We start from the raw sequence: 17,574 nt of genomic DNA, 5'->3' as shown, positions 1-17,574 counted from the left end.
TTCCCACTGGGCCACTTCTGCTCTTCCTGGGCTGACCCTCTATGGCCCCTCTTCCCCAAATCCCCTAGCCCTGAAATAATGGCCAAGGTCACTTCCACCACATGCCAGGTCAGTGATTGACCCGGGGCCAGGTGGAGACTCACCCTGTTTCTCTTTTGTGCTGGTTCTCAGGGCCCTGCTGGCCCCCAAGGAGCCCCTGGTCCTGCTGGTGAGGAAGGCAAGAGAGGTGCCCGTGGAGAGCCTGGTGGTGCTGGGCCCGTTGGTCCCCCTGGAGAAAGAGTAAGTGGGCTCTTAACTCTAGAGGTAAGGGGACTCCTAGTCCCCACTTTCTGTGGGTGTGACCTGAACGTGGAAGTGGAGTCTTGGTGGTTCTGTGTTCTTGTCCAGTCCTGTGGCCTGAGTATCAGATTCCTCTCTTCTCCACTCAATGCCATGGGGACAGGGAGCTCTTCTTATTTGTACCCCATGCCCCCAGGAGGGCATGAAATGGTTTGAGCTACTCCCCAGGTCAGGCCCAAGAAGTTACTCTCTCGGAATCTTGCCGGCCATAGCTACAGCCCCACAGAAACTGTGGGTTGGTGGGACTGATCCCCCGAAGCCTGGCTGGGCTCCCTGGAGTTACCGTTGGGTCAGGGGCCATTGTCACTCACCACCTGCCCTCCCATTTCTTCCTAGGGTGCTCCTGGCAACCGTGGCTTCCCAGGTCAAGATGGTCTGGCAGGTCCAAAGGTGAGTGGGGGAAGAAGGGCTTGGGGTCCCTGCATGGCTGGTCAAACGGCCTGCTGATGACTGCTGCCTCCCCTTGTGTAGGGAGCCCCTGGAGAGCGAGGGCCCAGCGGCCTTGCTGGCCCCAAGGGTGCCAACGGCGATCCTGGCCGTCCCGGAGAGCCTGGCCTTCCTGGAGCCCGGGTAAGTAGCCCAGCCGCCTTTGTCCTTGACTTCCGACTGTGATCGGGAGTCCTCGTGCCCTTCCCCACCTGCTCCCTCCAGCCCTGTGCTGAGGATCGGGAGGGCCTGGGGCCTGCCCCGACGCCCGCCCACCCTCTGTCTCTCTTCTCAACAAAGGGTCTCACTGGACGCCCCGGTGATGCCGGTCCTCAAGGCAAAGTTGGTCCTTCTGTAAGTCTACCATTTGGAGTTGTTGGGAGAGGTTGAGGGGATATCCTTGAGGAGGCAGGTAGGAAGACAGACAGGAGTCTGGGTGGGGGGCAGCCCGTGAATTTTGAGAATAGAGGAGGGGTGCAGATGGTAGGTACCAGGGCCGGGTGTGGAGCCCTGAAAGTGCCACCCCGTTGTGCATTCGGGCCTTTCCTCGGGGGAAGACGAAGCCTGGTATGCACCGTGAGAGGCAAAACTTCTAATTTAAGCAGCACCTTGTTGCTGACGGGGGTCCACACGTGCGGTGAGGGCTGCTGGTCGAAACCTTGCTCAATCCCTGTGCCGTGCGTCTGGTCGTTGCCTTGCCCTGTGCCTGCCACATAGTAGGCACTCAGTAGGTGGATGGACGGATGTGGGAAGAGCGTCTACATTCTGGGAACGGTGTCCTCTCTTTCAGGGAGCCCCTGGTGAAGATGGTCGTCCTGGACCTCCAGGTCCTCAGGGTGCTCGTGGGCAGCCTGGCGTCATGGGTTTCCCCGGCCCCAAAGGTGCCAATGTAAGTAATAACCCGCCCTTCCATTTCCTTCCACATGGTGCCACCTACCTCCTTGCCCCCTGTGGAAAGGACTGGCTCCTAAAGAGAGTGAACCAAGGGCAGGTCTGAGTGGGATCCTGGGTGCCATGGGCAGCTGGGGCCTCCCTGTCCCACAGGAGTGCATGTGATCTGGGGAAACCCGGGGCTCCTTAGAGCTTCGGGACATCTCAGCCGTGACATTGTTCCATGGGGCAGTGCTGCCACACCCTCTGAGCGTAAGAGAAGGTGCTGATACTCAGCTTGAGCTTTTCCTGTCCATCAGGCTGTGGCCCCAAGTCCCAGGCTCCCCCACCTGCTCTACCCACCCTCCCTAAACCCTCCCTTCATGGTCCTGCACTCTTTCCTCCAGGGCGAACCTGGCAAGGCTGGTGAGAAGGGACTTCCCGGTGCCCCTGGACTGAGAGTAAGTACCCCGTCTCACTACCCACGCATTGGTGCTGGCTGGACACCCTCAAGGGGAGAGGAATCCCGTGGCATGCTCCTGGGGTCCCTGGTTAGCAGTGTGGAGTCCTGTGGCTGAGCCCATGCTTCTCTAGGGCCTTTGGGAGTCCACACAGGATGACTTCTAGTTGCTATTGGTCAGTAGCCTGGAGATGGGGAAGGCTCCCATGCTGAGCAAGACTGGGAAAAGGAGGGGCTCAGGAAAGGAAGTGGGGAGAAATGGAGTTCAGGTTGGGGGATCATGGAAACTCAGGGCCACCGACTGTGCCTGCCCAGTACTGGGGTCCACAGAACTGAAGAGCGTGTGTCAGGACCTCACACTTTTCCCTTCCTTCTAGGGTCTTCCTGGCAAAGATGGTGAGACCGGTGCTGCGGGGCCCCCCGGACCCGCTGTAAGTACCTGCCTGGCCCTGTGGGCATGGGGGCGGTGGTGTGGAGGCCGAGGCACCTCAGGCCCGCTCGGCATTGAAACTAACAGTTTGGGTGTGGGCTCATGCGGGACACCAGACCCACTCAGCCAAGGCAGTGTGAACCCCACCCGTTTCAGGAGTGCAGGTCATTGGTGGGAGAATAGCGAGGCACACACTCCTGCAACCCTGTTGGGCGGTGCAGGGGGGTGTCTGGCCTGTCCTCCTGCTGGCCACCCCGGTGCCCTGTGTCCGAGGCTCTTAGATTCTCCAGAGCGCTCGGGTCACGTTTGTTTCCTTCTGCAGGGACCTGCCGGTGAACGAGGCGAGCAGGGTGCCCCTGGGCCATCTGGGTTCCAGGTAGGTGGCCGGATTGGGCCCCCTCTTCAGTCCTTTCCAAGCCCGGGGTTCTGCGGGCGGTAGTAGGCACTGCGGGTGGAGGGCCCGCCCCTCTCATGGGGGCCAGGGGGGTGAGGCTTCCCTGCAGTCCTGGCTCTTGCCTTGTGCTGGGCCTCCCTGGAGGGCGGGAGGAGTAAACTTACTCTCTTGCTAACGCATGTCACTGCCTTCTAGGGACTTCCTGGCCCTCCCGGTCCCCCAGGTGAAGGTGGAAAGCCAGGTGACCAGGTGAGTGTGGGGCTCTTTGAACCTGCAAACTATTTAGATGGGAAGGTCTCTTCTGCTCTGCAGGAGGGCACGAGGAGCCCCACGAGGCCGGGAGTGTCCGAGCCACATCCCAGCTCAGCCTCCAGAGGGAGGGATGCTCCTCCCTGGCTGCAGGACATCAAATCTCCCCCTCTCTCACACGTCTTTGTTTGTTCTCCAGGGTGTTCCTGGTGAAGCTGGAGCCCCCGGCCTTGTGGGTCCCAGGGTAAGCGTTGGCCGTTTCGGGTGGTCCCCTCAGACCTGCTCTTTCCCTGTGCATTTCTGCCAGCCTGGCCCTGCAGAGCCACGCCCGGGGCCCGGGGCCCCACTCTGCTTGCTGCCCCCCTGCCTTTCCCTGGGCCTCTGCCCCATCACTCTCACTTGACCGCCCCATGGTGTCTCTGTCACAGGGTGAACGAGGTTTCCCAGGTGAACGTGGCTCTCCCGGTGCCCAGGGCCTCCAGGGTCCCCGCGGCCTCCCTGGCACTCCTGGCACGGACGGCCCCAAAGTAAGTGAGGCTGTTGGGGTTGTCTGCGTCAGCCTAGGAGGCCCTGCTGGGGGAGGGGAGGGGGGATGGGGACAGGAGAAGGGAAGATGGAAGACAAGACAGAAAGGAGGCCTGGCAGGAGAGGAAGGGGGGTTTGGGTGCTGGGGTCCTGGGCAGGTGCTGCCCATCACAGACTCCTCTACGCCCACCCCACAGGGCGCATCTGGCCCAGCCGGCCCCCCTGGGGCTCAGGGCCCTCCAGGTCTGCAGGGGATGCCCGGTGAGAGGGGAGCAGCTGGCATCGCTGGGCCCAAGGGAGACAGGGTGAGTACCAGGCCGACTGTGCCTCCCCCAAAGCCGCGCTTCCCTGTGCCACACTCACCCCCTCCCCACAGCACCTGGGCGGGGGGGGGGGTCCCTAGTTAATCCTCTTGAGGAACTTGGAGACCTCCCCCCCCACCCACCCACCTCAGGCACTATTTATCTTGTAGTGACCCCCTCTCCCAACCCTTCCCTCCATCTCACGCCTCTCACCCTGAACCCATAGCCAATCCTGCTGGGCCAGGAGCTGAGCTGTGCCTGCAGCCTCAGCCAGGGTGACACGGAGCCGGAGCCCCCCTCCTGAGGTGGCCCATCTTCTCTATCCCACAGGGTGACGTTGGTGAGAAAGGCCCCGAGGGAGCCCCTGGGAAGGACGGTGGACGAGTAAGTGAATGCTGGCTGCAGACACCCTGGGGACCCCGTGGGTCTCCAGCCCTGCGCTCTGGGCACGGAAGGGCAGTGTGTGAGCACAGCCCCCGTCCTATCTCAGTTGTGCAGGCTGGGCAGCTTTGGGACTCTCCTGACAAGGCTGGGGCCACGGGTGTGAGGTCCCCAGACTCCCTACTGGGCTCCAAGTCCCTGGTCAACTCTTCCTCCCTCACTTTTGTCTCCTTTCTCCCTAGGGCCTGACTGGTCCCATTGGCCCCCCTGGCCCTGCCGGTGCCAATGGTGAGAAGGTGAGTCACAGCTCCCTTCGCTCATGGCTCCCCTCCCCATCACACCTGCGCATCTCCTGCCAAAGACTGCCGTCTCTTCTCCTCACTCAACAGCTGGCACCCTCCTGCCCACTAGTGGCTGCAAGGAGTGAGGGGTGGGAATCTTCTTAAAAGCAGAGTCAGGGGCTGTGCACCCCGTCCAGCGGAGCTGTTGCAGGGAGGGAGGGGGCCGGTAAACCAGCATTCAGCAGAGGCCCCAGGAAGTACCTCTCAGACCGAAGCTACAAGGAGAAAACAGGCCATCTGCTGCAGGGCTCCCGGGATGCACTTTGCTCTTTAAGGTCCCCACTCTGACCCCCACCCCTTACCTGTGGCTCTCGTCTCCCCTCCCCACCCTAGGGAGAAGTTGGACCTCCTGGTCCTGCGGGAACTGCTGGTGCTCGTGGAGCCCCGGTGAGTATCTGCCCCTGTCCCCAGGCCCCTGGGAGCAAGAGAAGCCGCCCTGCCTCTCAGCCTGGCCCTCTGGGTCTGGGGAGGAAGCAGAGATGAGAATGGAGGGAGAAGGCTTCGTCTCCATGACGCGGTCGAGGTGGAGGGCCTTCAGGTCGCCAGATCCTCTGACCAAGAGAGGTCTTCTGAAGTGGGTCCCTTGTATTTAGGACAGAGCTTCCTGGAGGCTGTCTCCGTGTCCTGTCTCTGGGCTTTCTATGCAAGGGCTGGGCCACAAGGGCCTGGGTTATAGGAGAGGACAGAAGCAGGCAGGCGTAGGGCCTTACCTCTCCTGGGCCCTCTCTCCCACAGGGTGAACGTGGAGAGACCGGCCCCCCCGGGCCCGCTGGATTCGCAGGACCTCCCGTGAGTGTCCCTGTCCACCCTCCTTCCCACCCCTCTGCTCAGGCCAGCTCTACACCTGAGGGCACCTTCTAGCCTGTGGGGGAGGGAGGGAGGGAGGGACAGAATGTAAAGAAGAGGGAAATGGCCTCTTCCGTCTTTCCTTGAACCTCCACGCTGATCTCACAGTCCCATCTTAGAGCAGCTCGCTCACTCACTCACTCACTGACCCACCCACTCACCCAGAGCCCTGGCCCTTTTGGAAGAACGTGGAGTATCTGGCTTGCCTCTAACTCATCTGCTTCCTCCTCCTCGGGACAGGGTGCTGATGGCCAGCCAGGTGCCAAGGGCGAGCAAGGAGAGGCTGGCCAGAAAGGTGATGCTGGTGCCCCGGGTCCTCAGGGCCCCTCTGGAGCTCCTGGACCTCAGGTGGGTAGCAGTGAGCTCCCCCAGGAGCTGTTCCCATGGGATAGGGATGTTGGGGTGCAGGATGAGGGGCCTGGACAGGAGGCCTGGGTGTCACCCCAAGCTGAAGCCCCTCTACCTGGCAGATGTTAGAGCCTGCTGCTGCTGCTGCCCCAGCCCCAGAAGGGAGCAGCTGTGGGGAGGAATCTGTACTTGGGGATAGAGGTTCAAAAGGAGTTAACTGGCTTATGTCGTCTAGGGTTTGGGGGCCAGGAGATGACACAGAGTGCAGGCTAAGGATAGATGACCAGGGAAGACGCAGCCAGGATCCTGGGGAGGGAAGGGGGAGACCTCCAACCAGCTCTGCAGATGCCTGCCAGGCCTCCCCCCCCCCCCCACCCCCGAGGTCTCCTAGAGCACGAGTCTCTCTTGGAGGGAGTGGCAGGCCCACCTGTGATGCCTTCTCCAGGCTGGGATTTTAGTGACAAGAGAGCTACATCTTGGAAAACTAACCCCTTGGGAGTCGGCTCTTGGGGGTCAGACAGGCCCTATACCCAGAAGCCCACAGCTCTCCTCCGGGTGACTGGGCCTCACTCTCTCTCTCCTTCCTTCCCAGGGTCCTACTGGTGTGACTGGTCCTAAAGGAGCCCGAGGTGCTCAAGGCCCCCCGGTGAGTGAGGTCCCCGTTCCCACCAGGTGGGGTGGAGGGCGCCTTGGGGGCGGCAGCTGCTGTCACCAAGAAGGCCTGGCCAGATGCTCCCACGGTGGTGCTCTGGGATTTACTCACCCCCTTCTTTCTTAGCCTTGCTTCTGCCCCCAGCCTGAGCCCATCCCACAGCCATGAGGGAGAACGGGCGCCCCTCTCTGCCAGTGTGCCATGATCCGGGGAGGTCTGTGGTCCTGGGCAGGCCCCCTGCTCAGCTCCCAAAGCACTGGCTGTCCCAGCTGAATGCACCTCCTCACCCTACCCCCTACAGGAGCTGGAGGCAGAGAAGCTGCAGCTTCCTGATCCAATAGCCAGACCCCATGGGGCCCTTTCTCCTTCTCTAGCTCTCCTTGCCCCTTTCCACACCAGCCTCTGAGACACCCCCGTCTGTCTCCCAATATGATTCCTGATGCTTCTGAGGGCCTGAGGGATTCAGAGTCTTTCTTCTCATCCCATAGGGAGCCACCGGATTCCCTGGAGCTGCTGGCCGTGTCGGACCCCCAGGCTCCAATGTAAGTGATGCTCCTGGATGGTTCTTACCTTACTCTTGGCGTGGGGGGCACAGCAGGGGTTGAAGAGCCTGGCACAGTCCCAGCAGGGCTCCAAAGAGTGCAAGCCGGCCTCCATCCCTTTGTGCCTTTTCCCACTCCTGGGAGTAATTGATCACGGGGACCTGTTCTCGTAAACAGCTGCGAGCAAGGGCTGTGGCCATGGGCAACCTTCCCTGCTGGCTTGGGCTTGGACCCTCAGACTCCTGGCTCAGTGGGCAGGACAGGCTGGCCCGATTGCCTCAACACATTTCTTGAGCGCATTCTGTGTTCCCGGCCTGTACAAGTTCTACATTTTGCCCACAGGGAATCTGCCATGGAGGGACGAGAGATGGTGAAAAGTCACCAGTTTACCACCAATCAAGTGCAGGGGGAGTGGGTGCAGAGGTTTAGGGGTCCGAGGAGCTACGTTTGAACTGTTCCTTGAGGGATGGTGGGATTGAGATTTCTAAAAGAAAGGAGGCAGGAAGAAGTCCAAGTAGATCAGAAAAAGCAAATGTGGGGCTGGACAAGCCAGGGCTGGCTGCTCAGAGCTCCCTCCTGGGAGGGAAGGTGGAAGAAGCAGACAGGGGTGGGGGTCAAGCTTCCTTTGTGTGGAGGGAGCCACAGAGGGGAACTGCTCTCCCTGGGGCCACAGTGGCTTTGGCAGTCTGGATGGGGCAGGGTGAGATGTTCTCATTTCTTGCATTTGCTTTTCTAGGGCAACCCTGGACCCCCTGGTCCCCCTGGTCCTTCTGGAAAAGATGGTCCTAAAGGTGCTCGAGGAGACAGCGGCCCCCCTGGCCGTGCTGGTGACCCTGGCCTCCAAGGTCCTGCCGGGCCCCCTGGCGAGAAGGGAGAGCCTGGAGATGATGGTCCCTCTGTAAGTCCTTCCCAGGCCTGGGCCAGGAAGTCTTCTGAGCTCACAGGGCATGGAGGAGGAGGGGACACCATGGAGGGGGCCACTGCCAGGGAAGAGTGCTGGGACCTGTGAATGGCGGCCAGGCTGGGTGTGGATGGCTGGGCCACTCCCTGTCAGAGCTCAAATTCTCACTCTCGCCTTCCCTCTCTAGGGTCCCGATGGTCCTCCAGGTCCCCAAGGTCTGGCTGGTCAAAGGGGCATTGTTGGTCTTCCTGGGCAACGTGGTGAGAGAGGATTCCCCGGCCTGCCTGGCCCATCGGTGAGTGAAGGATGCCCCTTCCTCTGGTGAACTGGGCCCAGCTTGGCTCTGGCTGGTGTTCTTCACTCAGTGCTCTTGGTGGCCTGGTCTCTGAAGAAGCAACACTACCCCCTGAGATTTCCCCCTACTCTGCACCCTCAGCACTGTCTCTCTGTCAGCCCTTTCTTTGGAAGGGCTCAGTATGTCCCAGGACGGGATTCTTAGAGTGCACACTCATCCTCTTTGTCGCTGTCCCTCCAGGGTGAGCCTGGCAAGCAGGGAGCTCCCGGAGCATCTGGAGACCGAGGTCCCCCCGGCCCCGTGGGTCCTCCTGGCCTGACTGGTCCTTCTGGCGAACCTGGACGAGAGGTGAGCAATGGGACCCACTGTGTGTGTGGCCCTTCCCAGGGAGAGGCGTGCCGGGCCAGCCAGGCCCAGTCCTGGTGCCCTGGAAGAGGGGATGATGGGATGGGCCCATAGGCCCAAGTGCCCAGCTGCGATGGAAGGTCGTGATGGGAGAGAGAGAGAGGGACACAGACACTAAGAACTGGTACGTGGGCAGGAAGGCAGAAGGAAGCTTGTTGAGCTTCCAAAGCTTTAGCAGGATGGAAGGGAACAAGCCTGGGGCTCCCGACGGGAGAAGGGAGGAACAGAATGGGAGTCTGGCAGGGGCAGCTCTAATGGCATCTTGTTTCCTCTTGTCCAGGGAAGCCCTGGTGCTGATGGCCCCCCTGGCAGAGATGGTGCGGCTGGAGTCAAGGTGAATATCTCGGTGTCTCTATGAGCAGTGGGACAGGAGAATATTCTGTTGGGCCTACCAGGTCAGCCCCAGGTGGTAGGCTGGAGTCAGAGTCTTGTCTCAGTTTCAAGGGCCTTTTCTCCATGGATTTTCTGGAACGTTCTTCTCTAAGCCTGAGACCTCTCTCCTGACAGGGTGATCGTGGTGAGACTGGTCCCGTGGGTGCTCCTGGAGCCCCTGGGCCCCCTGGCTCTCCTGGCCCCGCTGGCCCAACTGGAAAGCAGGGAGACCGAGGAGAAGCTGTGAGTATCCTTAATTCAGTAAAAGCTGGAAGTGGAGAAGGGTGGCCAAGTGAGCTGGGAGCTCATGCACTATGTGCCTGACTCCCAGGCCCTGGATGCATCCCTGGGTCCAGGGAGTCTTGGGGCCCAGTCCGGGCCATAGGCAGAGGAGGGTTTTGCTGACAGAGTTCCCACTCTCTCCCTCACAGGGCGCACAAGGCCCCATGGGCCCTGCAGGACCAGCCGGAGCCCGGGGAATCCCAGTGAGTATCTGAGTGTCCTCTGTTGGGTTCCTAACTGGGGCAGGCTTGGAGGTCAGTGGGGACTGTGTGGATCCTGGGACTCCTTGGCTCAGGTGAGGCCAGCAAGAGGCCTCAACCTGACCCAACCTGTGTCTGTCTCATTCCCAGGGTCCTCAAGGTCCCCGAGGTGACAAAGGAGAAGCTGGAGAGGCTGGCGAGAGGGGCCTGAAGGGACACCGTGGCTTCACTGGTCTGCAGGGTCTGCCCGGCCCTCCTGTGAGTATTGCTGTCTGTGCATGTCTCCCAGGTGCCTCCCACTGCTCAGAGCTCACTTGAGTGTCCCATGCAGCTAACCCAGCTTGGGATCATCCTAAGAAATATCCAGGACCAAAGGAGGGGGAAGGGGGGACATGTATCGTATGCATATTTAAGAAGGCTTCCCATCCTGGAAGATGGGGCCCTGTCTGTGCTGACCTCTGACTTTTGCTTCTTCCTTCTGCTCAGGGTCCTTCTGGAGACCAAGGTGCTTCTGGTCCTGCTGGTCCTTCTGGCCCTAGAGTAAGTGAGATGCAGGGAGTCCTTCCTCGGGGGTGGGGCCAGGTGTGGGCGCTCTGATGGGGAGGGAAGCCTGGGGCTCAGGGGGCCTCACTCGGAGGTGGAAGGACGACGGGCTCAGGGTGACTGTGGCCAGAAACCCCCTGAGATCACAGGCTGGATGAACATGAGAACAGCTCTTGGCTGTCAGCTGGGCCCACTGGGAATAGGATTCGACAAAGAGGAGCTCAGGATAGAAGAGCCGTGAAGCCATCCTGCTGGTCCCTGGCCCAGCGGACACGAGTCTGGGCCCTCCGAGAAATGTGAAGCTGCAGGGCTTCCCATCAGGACAGCCACCCGACCAGCCCCCCTTGCCCCCCCCACCACACCCCTGCCTTTGCTGACGGCTCCTCTCTCCTGGCCTGCAGGGTCCTCCTGGTCCCGTCGGTCCCTCTGGCAAAGATGGTGCTAATGGAATCCCTGGCCCCATTGGACCTCCTGGTCCCCGCGGACGTTCGGGCGAAACTGGCCCGGCTGTAAGTGTCCTGACTCCTTCCCCGCTGTCTGGCCTGTCCCCAGCATCTGGAGGCTCGGGCTCTCTGGTGCCAAGGGCCTCTTTCGGGGCATCCGCCTGCCGCTAGTGAAGATGGCATCCTGTGTCCTGGGTCTTCCCAGGAGGTTCAGAGGGTCCTGCTTGGTGTTGGGAAACAGGAGAGAGGGGCTGATGAAGAAGTAGGGAAAGTGCTGTGATTTTTCTTGGTCCTGGGCTGCTGCACCCCTCCCCCCACCCAGTGTCTGGAAGAAGACACTAGTATATTCTAGCAAGTGGGGCTGTACACAGGAGGGGCACATCCCCACAATTCCTGGCTGATTTCCGTTTCCTGCTACAGGGTCCTCCTGGAAACCCCGGACCCCCTGGCCCTCCAGGTCCCCCTGGCCCTGGCATCGACATGTCTGCCTTTGCTGGCCTAGGCCAGAGAGAGAAGGGCCCCGACCCCCTGCAGTACATGCGGGCTGACCAGGCAGCTGGCAACCTGAGACAGCACGACGCCGAGGTGGATGCCACGCTCAAGTCCCTCAACAACCAGATTGAGAGCATCCGCAGCCCCGAGGGCTCCCGCAAGAACCCCGCTCGCACCTGCCGGGACCTGAAACTCTGCCACCCTGAATGGAAGAGCGGTGAGGGTGCAGGGCAGGGCCCCTGGCCCCGGAGAGCAGGAAATCGGCCTGCTGGGCATGGCCGCCTTCAGAATGAGGGAGGAGACCGCTCTTAGCACAGGCCAGAGCCAGGCCTGGAAGGTTCTGGTGGATGGTTGCTCCTCCATTTCACAGCAGAGATACCTCGGCCCTGGCTCCCGTCCTGCCATGGCTACATGGCAGACGTGACTTGAGGGTAGAGTTCCATCCACCAGGCAGGGGCTGCTCCTGCCCTGTTGCTTGCGCCCCTGTTTAGCATCAGACTCTCCCGTCCAGGTCTCCTTGCTCCCAGATCCCTGCATCTCCCCTCCCTTTGGCCACACGTGGCCCTCACAGCCTGTGCCTCTCCCCCTTGTGTCCTGGGAAGCCTTTCCGTCTCTCCCAGGCAGGCCTGGCCCTCTCGGGAGTATGTGTGTGCCTGTCTGAGCCCCAATGGGGTACTTGCCTCCTCCCCTGCAGGAGACTACTGGATTGACCCCAACCAGGGCTGCACCTTGGACGCCATGAAGGTTTTCTGCAACATGGAGACTGGCGAGACCTGCGTCTACCCCAACCCAGCGAGTGTTCCCAAGAAGAACTGGTGGAGCAGCAAGAGCAAGGACAAGAAGCACATCTGGTTCGGAGAAACCATCAACGGTGGCTTCCACGTGAGTACCTGGCTGCTCTGGGCCCCAGACGGCTCCTCAGAACCCTTCTCTTCTTTCTCCCTTGAAGTTGGTGGCACCTCGCCCACCACTTTTCTTGGAGACTTCCTCCTCTTCCCCTCTTCTGAAGAGTATTCTTAACCATGATCCCACTGGACACTGCCCCTGGGCCTCACGCCATCGCTCTCTGCCCTGACAGTTCAGCTATGGAGATGACAACCTGGCTCCCAACACTGCCAACGTCCAGATGACCTTCCTACGCCTGCTGTCCACCGAGGGCTCCCAGAATATCACCTACCACTGCAAGAACAGCATTGCCTACCTGGATGAAGTGGCTGGCAACCTCAAGAAGGCCCTGCTCATCCAGGGCTCCAATGATGTGGAGATCCGGGCTGAGGGCAACAGCAGGTTCACATATACTGTCCTGAAGGATGGCTGCACGGTGAGTCGGGCTGGCTGGAGCAGGCAGAGGGTTGGTCCACAGCAGGTGTCACAGGCCTAAGGTGATAGGATCCTCGAGAGGTGAGCGTGAGGGGTTATGTAGAGAAGGCGTGCGGAGTGCCAGGGGAGGGAAAGGTGCCATTGTTGTATCTTCTTCACTCCCTGGGCTCAGGGGAAAGAAGTCCTACCTGGCACGTCCAGTTACTCTCGTAGGAGTATTCATGGCGTGTGTGTGTGGGTCTGCCTTGGCGATGGAGTAAAGAGACGCTCACTGTGGGGGAGGGAGCAGGTGGAGGGGGCCTTGCTGGAAAAGACAGGAGCTGGGGTGGAGAGGGCTTCAGCAAGCCAAGGAGAGGTCGGGGGAGCCCTGAGCGTGTTTTACACTTTGTGTTCTGTGATGCTCCTTTTTGGGGTCCTGGGCAGCTGGCATTGGACAGTGTCTCCTCTCTTTCTCCCCTAGAAACACACCGGTAAGTGGGGCAAGACTATGATCGAGTACCGGTCACAGAAGACCTCACGTCTCCCCATCATTGACATTGCACCCATGGACATAGGAGGGCCTGAGCAGGAATTTGGTGTGGACATAGGGCCTGTCTGCTTCTTGTAAAAACCCGAACCCACAAACAACACAATCCATTGCCAACCCAGAGGACCCAAGTATTTTCCAGTCCCAGTCACTCTAGGGCTCTGCACTGAATGGCTGACCTGACCTGATGTCCATTCATCCCACCCGCTCAACAGTGTGGACTTTTCTCCTCTCTCTTTCTGAGAGACCTGAACTGGGCAGACTGCAAAATAAAATCTCGGTGTTCTATTTATTTATTGTCTTCCTGTAAGACCTTTGGGTCGAGGCAGAGGCAGGAAACTAACTGGTGTGAGTCAAACGCCCCCTGAGTGACTGTCCCCAGCCCAGGCAAGAAGAGCCCCCTTCAGGTGCCGGGCGCAGGAACTGTGTGTGTCCTACACAATGGTGCTATTCTGTGTCAAACACCTCTGTATTTTTTAAAACATCAATTGATATTAAAAACAAAAAAATTATTGGAAAGTACATACCGACTTGTGCTTTGTTCATTTTTCCTTTAGTCTTTGATACTGTAGGCATGACCAAATGGCAGTCCTGAAGGCCTTCTTCTATTGACTTTTCAACCAGGAGGGAGGACTCTAGAGTCACACTGCCTGGTTTAGTGACCTCACACAAACACGCATTTGCCTCTTTTTGTAACCTCTGCACTGCGTGGAATCCAAGAGTAAACTGGGACCGGAGGGCAAGACTTGAGAAGGGAGGCAGAAAACAGGAACGGCCTTGTTCTTGAGTAAACACAAAACACAACTCTAGGGAATGGGGATGGACAGAGGGGATGGAACAGTGTGTGGGCCACACCTTGCTGGATGAGGGAGATCAGAGATGCTCCCAGGGGAGGGTGGGGAAGAGGCGCGGGAGCAAGTCCACAGAGGCCCGTGACGAGTACATACCATCAGCCAACCCTGGCGATCTATTTATCTGCATCTGTCTGTAAGACTTTTAGGTCAAGGAGAGGTGGGAGTGTTACTCACCTCTACCCCTTATTCTGTTTTCCTGCGCCCTCCTCTGGCCCCTCCTCTCTGCTTGCCAGGCCTACACTTAGAGCTTCCATGGACTTCCTCCCAACACCAGGCTTCTGAATGGATGGCCTCCCATTTCTCCCTGCCATCAGGGGTCCCTTGCTTTCCAGTGACTCAGGGTGGCACAGTGAGGAAACTGTCACCTTCTCTACTAGAGGGGGGCACAGTGGTGGTGATGTGTGAGGTGGACAGGAGACACGAAACCAATCAAAATCAATGACAATAGTATCTGGCAACATAAATTTCAAGAGCTACCCACCACTACTGATAAACCAGAGGAACTGTCCCTCTCTCAGTCCCATTCTTCTATCCCTGCCTGTCCCTTCCTCCAGAGGAAGGTAGACAGCTTTTCTATTAACGAAACAGAAAAAAAAAAAAAGATACATAGGGCATTTCTGTTGGACTGTTTGTATTATTAATACCCAACTTACAGTGTAAACTTTGTTGAATAAAGGGTATCTTACCAGGGCTAGTTCATGACAAACTAAAGGAGTAAAATGAAAACATACTTAAAAATACCTAATTAGAATAGCTACGTCATAATTTAAAACAGCCCTTCCATCTACCAAGAGAGCTAAGGTGGGCAAGGGGAGAGCAGCTTTTGAAGGTGGACAAAGGTGGAGCGGAGTCACAGGGTGTGGCTCTACCCCACAGCCACTCTCACCGAGCTCACACTGCTTCCTAGCCCACCTCGCTTCCCACAGTGGTGTCACAGCTCCTGGTTCTTACTGAAGCAGCTCAGTAGATTGTGACCATCCGCTTGGACCTTTGTAAGAGAAGTCCCACTTGCAACAGGGTATCAAGGTGATCCCTCAAAGCCCATCCACTTCCTGGGTACCTAGTAAAACCTAGAAATAAGAGCTCAGACTTCCTCAAGTCACCTGGATCCTAGGTAAATCACAACAATTTCTGGAATTGGTTCTCCTTCCAGCCAAGTGAAGGAACACAGAGAGAATCTTAAGACTGCTATCAAGGCGATGAAGAATCTTATTTATAGTTACTTCTGGGGAAGACTGCAAAGTAGGAGGACCCTAAGCTCACCCCATCCCACAGATACATCTAGAAACCCACATCACTGTAAATAACCCAGAAAATGACCCGAATGCTAGCAGAACAGACTCTCCACAACTAAACGTAGAGAAGAGGCCGCATCAGAGAGGGTAGGAAGGGCCAAGATGTGGTCTAGAGCTAAAGGACCTAAAGGACTGTCCAAGGGAGGAAGGGACACCAGAGGCATGAAGAGGGGAGAGAGAAACAGACCCTCACACCAGAAATCCCAGGCATAATATTTGGCTTTGAAAACTACAGGGACATAACATTGTAGTTCTTACAATCAGCAGGGGCTTATATGTGGAATTTTAAACATCATCAGGCTCAGCTCTGGGAGAACTGGCGTGGCAAGAGGGAAAAAGTCCCCACCCGTAAAGAGACGGCACAACCAACAGTCCTTCAGAGATACAGCACAGAAGCAGTAGTTTGAAAGTGCCTGGGGTATATGGACAGAGATTTGTTTGCTAATCTCAGAGCTGTGCTGGAGGAACAGGCATCTTTGGGAGACTTTTCCAGGAACAAAGGAGCTGGCAGGCAGCATTTCCGCCCCCTGCATCCCAGCCCAGAAACAAGGACACCTGCGTTGGGAACCAGTATGACATCAACACTCTCCACCTAGCTTGCTTACAAAGTGCCCACCCTGGCGTTCTCCTGTGGCCAGCCTTGGCCAGAGTTTTGGGCAGGTACTTCCCTTCCCATAGTGGATGGGTGCAAAACTTACTGGCCATGAGCCCTGCCCCCATGCTCTCCTGTGGACCTGTCCCCTCCAATATGCCCTTGGCTGAAGCCTATCCAAAGTGGTGCCACAAGCCTGGCAGTATGCAAATAGCCCCAAAAGGGGCAAGTGCCACTCCAAAGTGACTCTCGCCCTAGGGAGAGGGGAAGATAACTATGCACACCAGTCCCACTGCAGCCCCAACAGTGCACTGGAGGCAGACAGCTGATGTGGTTGCAGACCCCACCCACCAACAAAAGCTCCTCAGGAGACAACACAAGGAAAGCACCCTGCCTTTTGGTGCTATTGCATCTCTGGCAAATGTCTGGTCTGACTCAAGTCAGACCCAAGGTGACCCCGGACTGGCCCACTAACAACACAGGGACCAAACCCTGCCCATAGCAGGCAAAGAAAGCCATTGCAGATGACTGGACTGAAGGCAAAAGTGGCTCAGCCACAACAGTAGGGCTCATGCAAGACACACAGGGGACACCCTGCAGCCCCAGGTTCTGGTGGACAGAGGACATTATGCTGCGGGGCACTACAGGATCTCTTCTTCATATGGCCACTATTTTCAAGAGCAGGAGGCATAGCTGACTTTCCTAACACATGGAAACAGAAAGGCAGACAAAATGAGGGGACAGAGGAATATGTCCCAAATGAAAGAACAGGACAGAATCACAGCAAGACAGCTAAACTAAATGGAGGTAACTAATAGATAATTTAAAGCAATTTAATTTAAATACGTGGAGACAATCAAAACACAATGGTCCAAAATCGTTGGAATGTAGCAAAAGCTACTCCAGAGGGAAGTTTATAGCAATACAGAGCTACCTCAAGAAGAAAAACCTAAATGAACAACCTAGCTTTGCATCTTAAAGGAGCTAGAGGCGTACCTGGGTGGCTTAGCCAGTTAAGTGTCCAATTCTTGATTTCAGCTCAGGTCATGATCTCGCAGTTTGTAGGATTGAGACCTGTGTCAGGCCCTGTGCTGACCAGACAGAGCCTGCTTGGGATTCCCTCTCTCCCTCTCAGACCCTCCCCCATGCATGTGCATTCTTTCTCTCTCAAAATAAATAAACAAACTTAAAAAAAAAAAAGGACCTGGAAAAAGAACAACAAAACCCAAAACAGCAAAAGGAAGGAAATAATAAATATTAGAACAGAAATAAATGATATCAAAACTAAAAAAAAAAAGGAACAGATCAATAAATCCAGGAACTCATTCTTTGAAAAGATCAAGACAACTGATAAACCTCCAGCTAGACTCATCAAAAAGAGAGGGAGGGGAACACTTAATTAAACAAAATCACTAATGAAAGGGGAGAAATAATGACCAACACCACAGAAATACAAACAATTGCAACAGAATATTATGAAAACCTATATGCCAAAAAATTGGACAATGTAGAAGAAATGGATAAATTCCTAGATACATATAACCTACCAAAACTGAAGCAGAAAGAAATAAAAAAACTTGAATACACTAATTGCCAGCAATGATTTGAATCAGTAATCAAAAAATACTCCTAACAAACAAAAGTCCAGGATCAGATGACTTCACAGGTGAATTCTACAAAAACAAACAAACAAAAACCAAACAAAAAAAAAAACAAGAAACAAAAAAACCTTAAAAAATATTTAATATTCTTCTCAAACTATTCTAGAAACTAGAATAGGAAGGAAATATTCCAAATTCATTCTATAAGGCTACCATGATACCAAACCAGCTAAAGACACTGCAAAAGAGAGAGAGAGAGAGAGAGAGAGAGAGAGAGAGAGAGAGAGAGTTAGTTAGTTAGTTATAGGCCAAGATCTCTCATGAATATAAATGCAAAAATCCTCAACA

At 56.7% G+C, this 17,574-nt stretch overlaps 1 protein-coding gene and 1 long non-coding RNA gene across 3 annotated transcripts in view; one reads left to right on the top strand and one right to left on the bottom strand.

Moving 5' to 3' along the window:
• Positions 1-13,406, top strand: part of COL2A1 (collagen type II alpha 1 chain) — a 31,192-nt gene extending 17,786 nt beyond the window's left edge. For both annotated transcript variants that reach the window (XM_045061679.1, XM_045061680.1), the window contains 32 exons: positions 172-279; positions 676-729; positions 811-909; positions 1,066-1,119; positions 1,556-1,654; positions 2,043-2,096; positions 2,473-2,526; positions 2,848-2,901; positions 3,115-3,168; positions 3,368-3,412; positions 3,597-3,695; positions 3,891-3,998; positions 4,326-4,379; positions 4,619-4,672; positions 5,051-5,104; positions 5,453-5,506; positions 5,804-5,911; positions 6,504-6,557; positions 7,052-7,105; positions 7,842-8,003; positions 8,194-8,301; positions 8,542-8,649; positions 8,987-9,040; positions 9,214-9,321; positions 9,510-9,563; positions 9,711-9,818; positions 10,047-10,100; positions 10,505-10,612; positions 10,967-11,255; positions 11,733-11,920; positions 12,117-12,359; positions 12,819-13,406. In XM_045061679.1, coding sequence (XP_044917614.1) covers positions 172-279; positions 676-729; positions 811-909; positions 1,066-1,119; positions 1,556-1,654; positions 2,043-2,096; positions 2,473-2,526; positions 2,848-2,901; positions 3,115-3,168; positions 3,368-3,412; positions 3,597-3,695; positions 3,891-3,998; positions 4,326-4,379; positions 4,619-4,672; positions 5,051-5,104; positions 5,453-5,506; positions 5,804-5,911; positions 6,504-6,557; positions 7,052-7,105; positions 7,842-8,003; positions 8,194-8,301; positions 8,542-8,649; positions 8,987-9,040; positions 9,214-9,321; positions 9,510-9,563; positions 9,711-9,818; positions 10,047-10,100; positions 10,505-10,612; positions 10,967-11,255; positions 11,733-11,920; positions 12,117-12,359; positions 12,819-12,965 — 3,045 coding nt within the window. In that variant the 3' untranslated portion in view covers positions 12,966-13,406. The remainder of the gene's footprint in view (positions 1-171; positions 280-675; positions 730-810; positions 910-1,065; positions 1,120-1,555; positions 1,655-2,042; positions 2,097-2,472; positions 2,527-2,847; positions 2,902-3,114; positions 3,169-3,367; positions 3,413-3,596; positions 3,696-3,890; positions 3,999-4,325; positions 4,380-4,618; positions 4,673-5,050; positions 5,105-5,452; positions 5,507-5,803; positions 5,912-6,503; positions 6,558-7,051; positions 7,106-7,841; positions 8,004-8,193; positions 8,302-8,541; positions 8,650-8,986; positions 9,041-9,213; positions 9,322-9,509; positions 9,564-9,710; positions 9,819-10,046; positions 10,101-10,504; positions 10,613-10,966; positions 11,256-11,732; positions 11,921-12,116; positions 12,360-12,818) is intronic.
• On the bottom strand, positions 8,842-10,967 carry LOC123386588. The gene is made up of 2 exons (XR_006600689.1): positions 10,017-10,967; positions 8,842-9,346 (listed from the first exon to the last, which is right to left on the bottom strand). It is a non-coding gene; the product is annotated as an uncharacterized LOC123386588 (long non-coding RNA).
• Positions 13,407-17,574: the final 4,168 nt, after the last annotated feature.

The sequence above is a fragment of the Felis catus genome, chromosome B4 (assembly GCF_018350175.1).
Source record: "Felis catus isolate Fca126 chromosome B4, F.catus_Fca126_mat1.0, whole genome shotgun sequence".
Taxonomy (NCBI): Eukaryota; Metazoa; Chordata; class Mammalia; order Carnivora; family Felidae; genus Felis; species Felis catus.
Note: the sequence above shows the minus strand (reverse complement) of the source record. Positions and strands in the feature narration are given on the sequence as shown.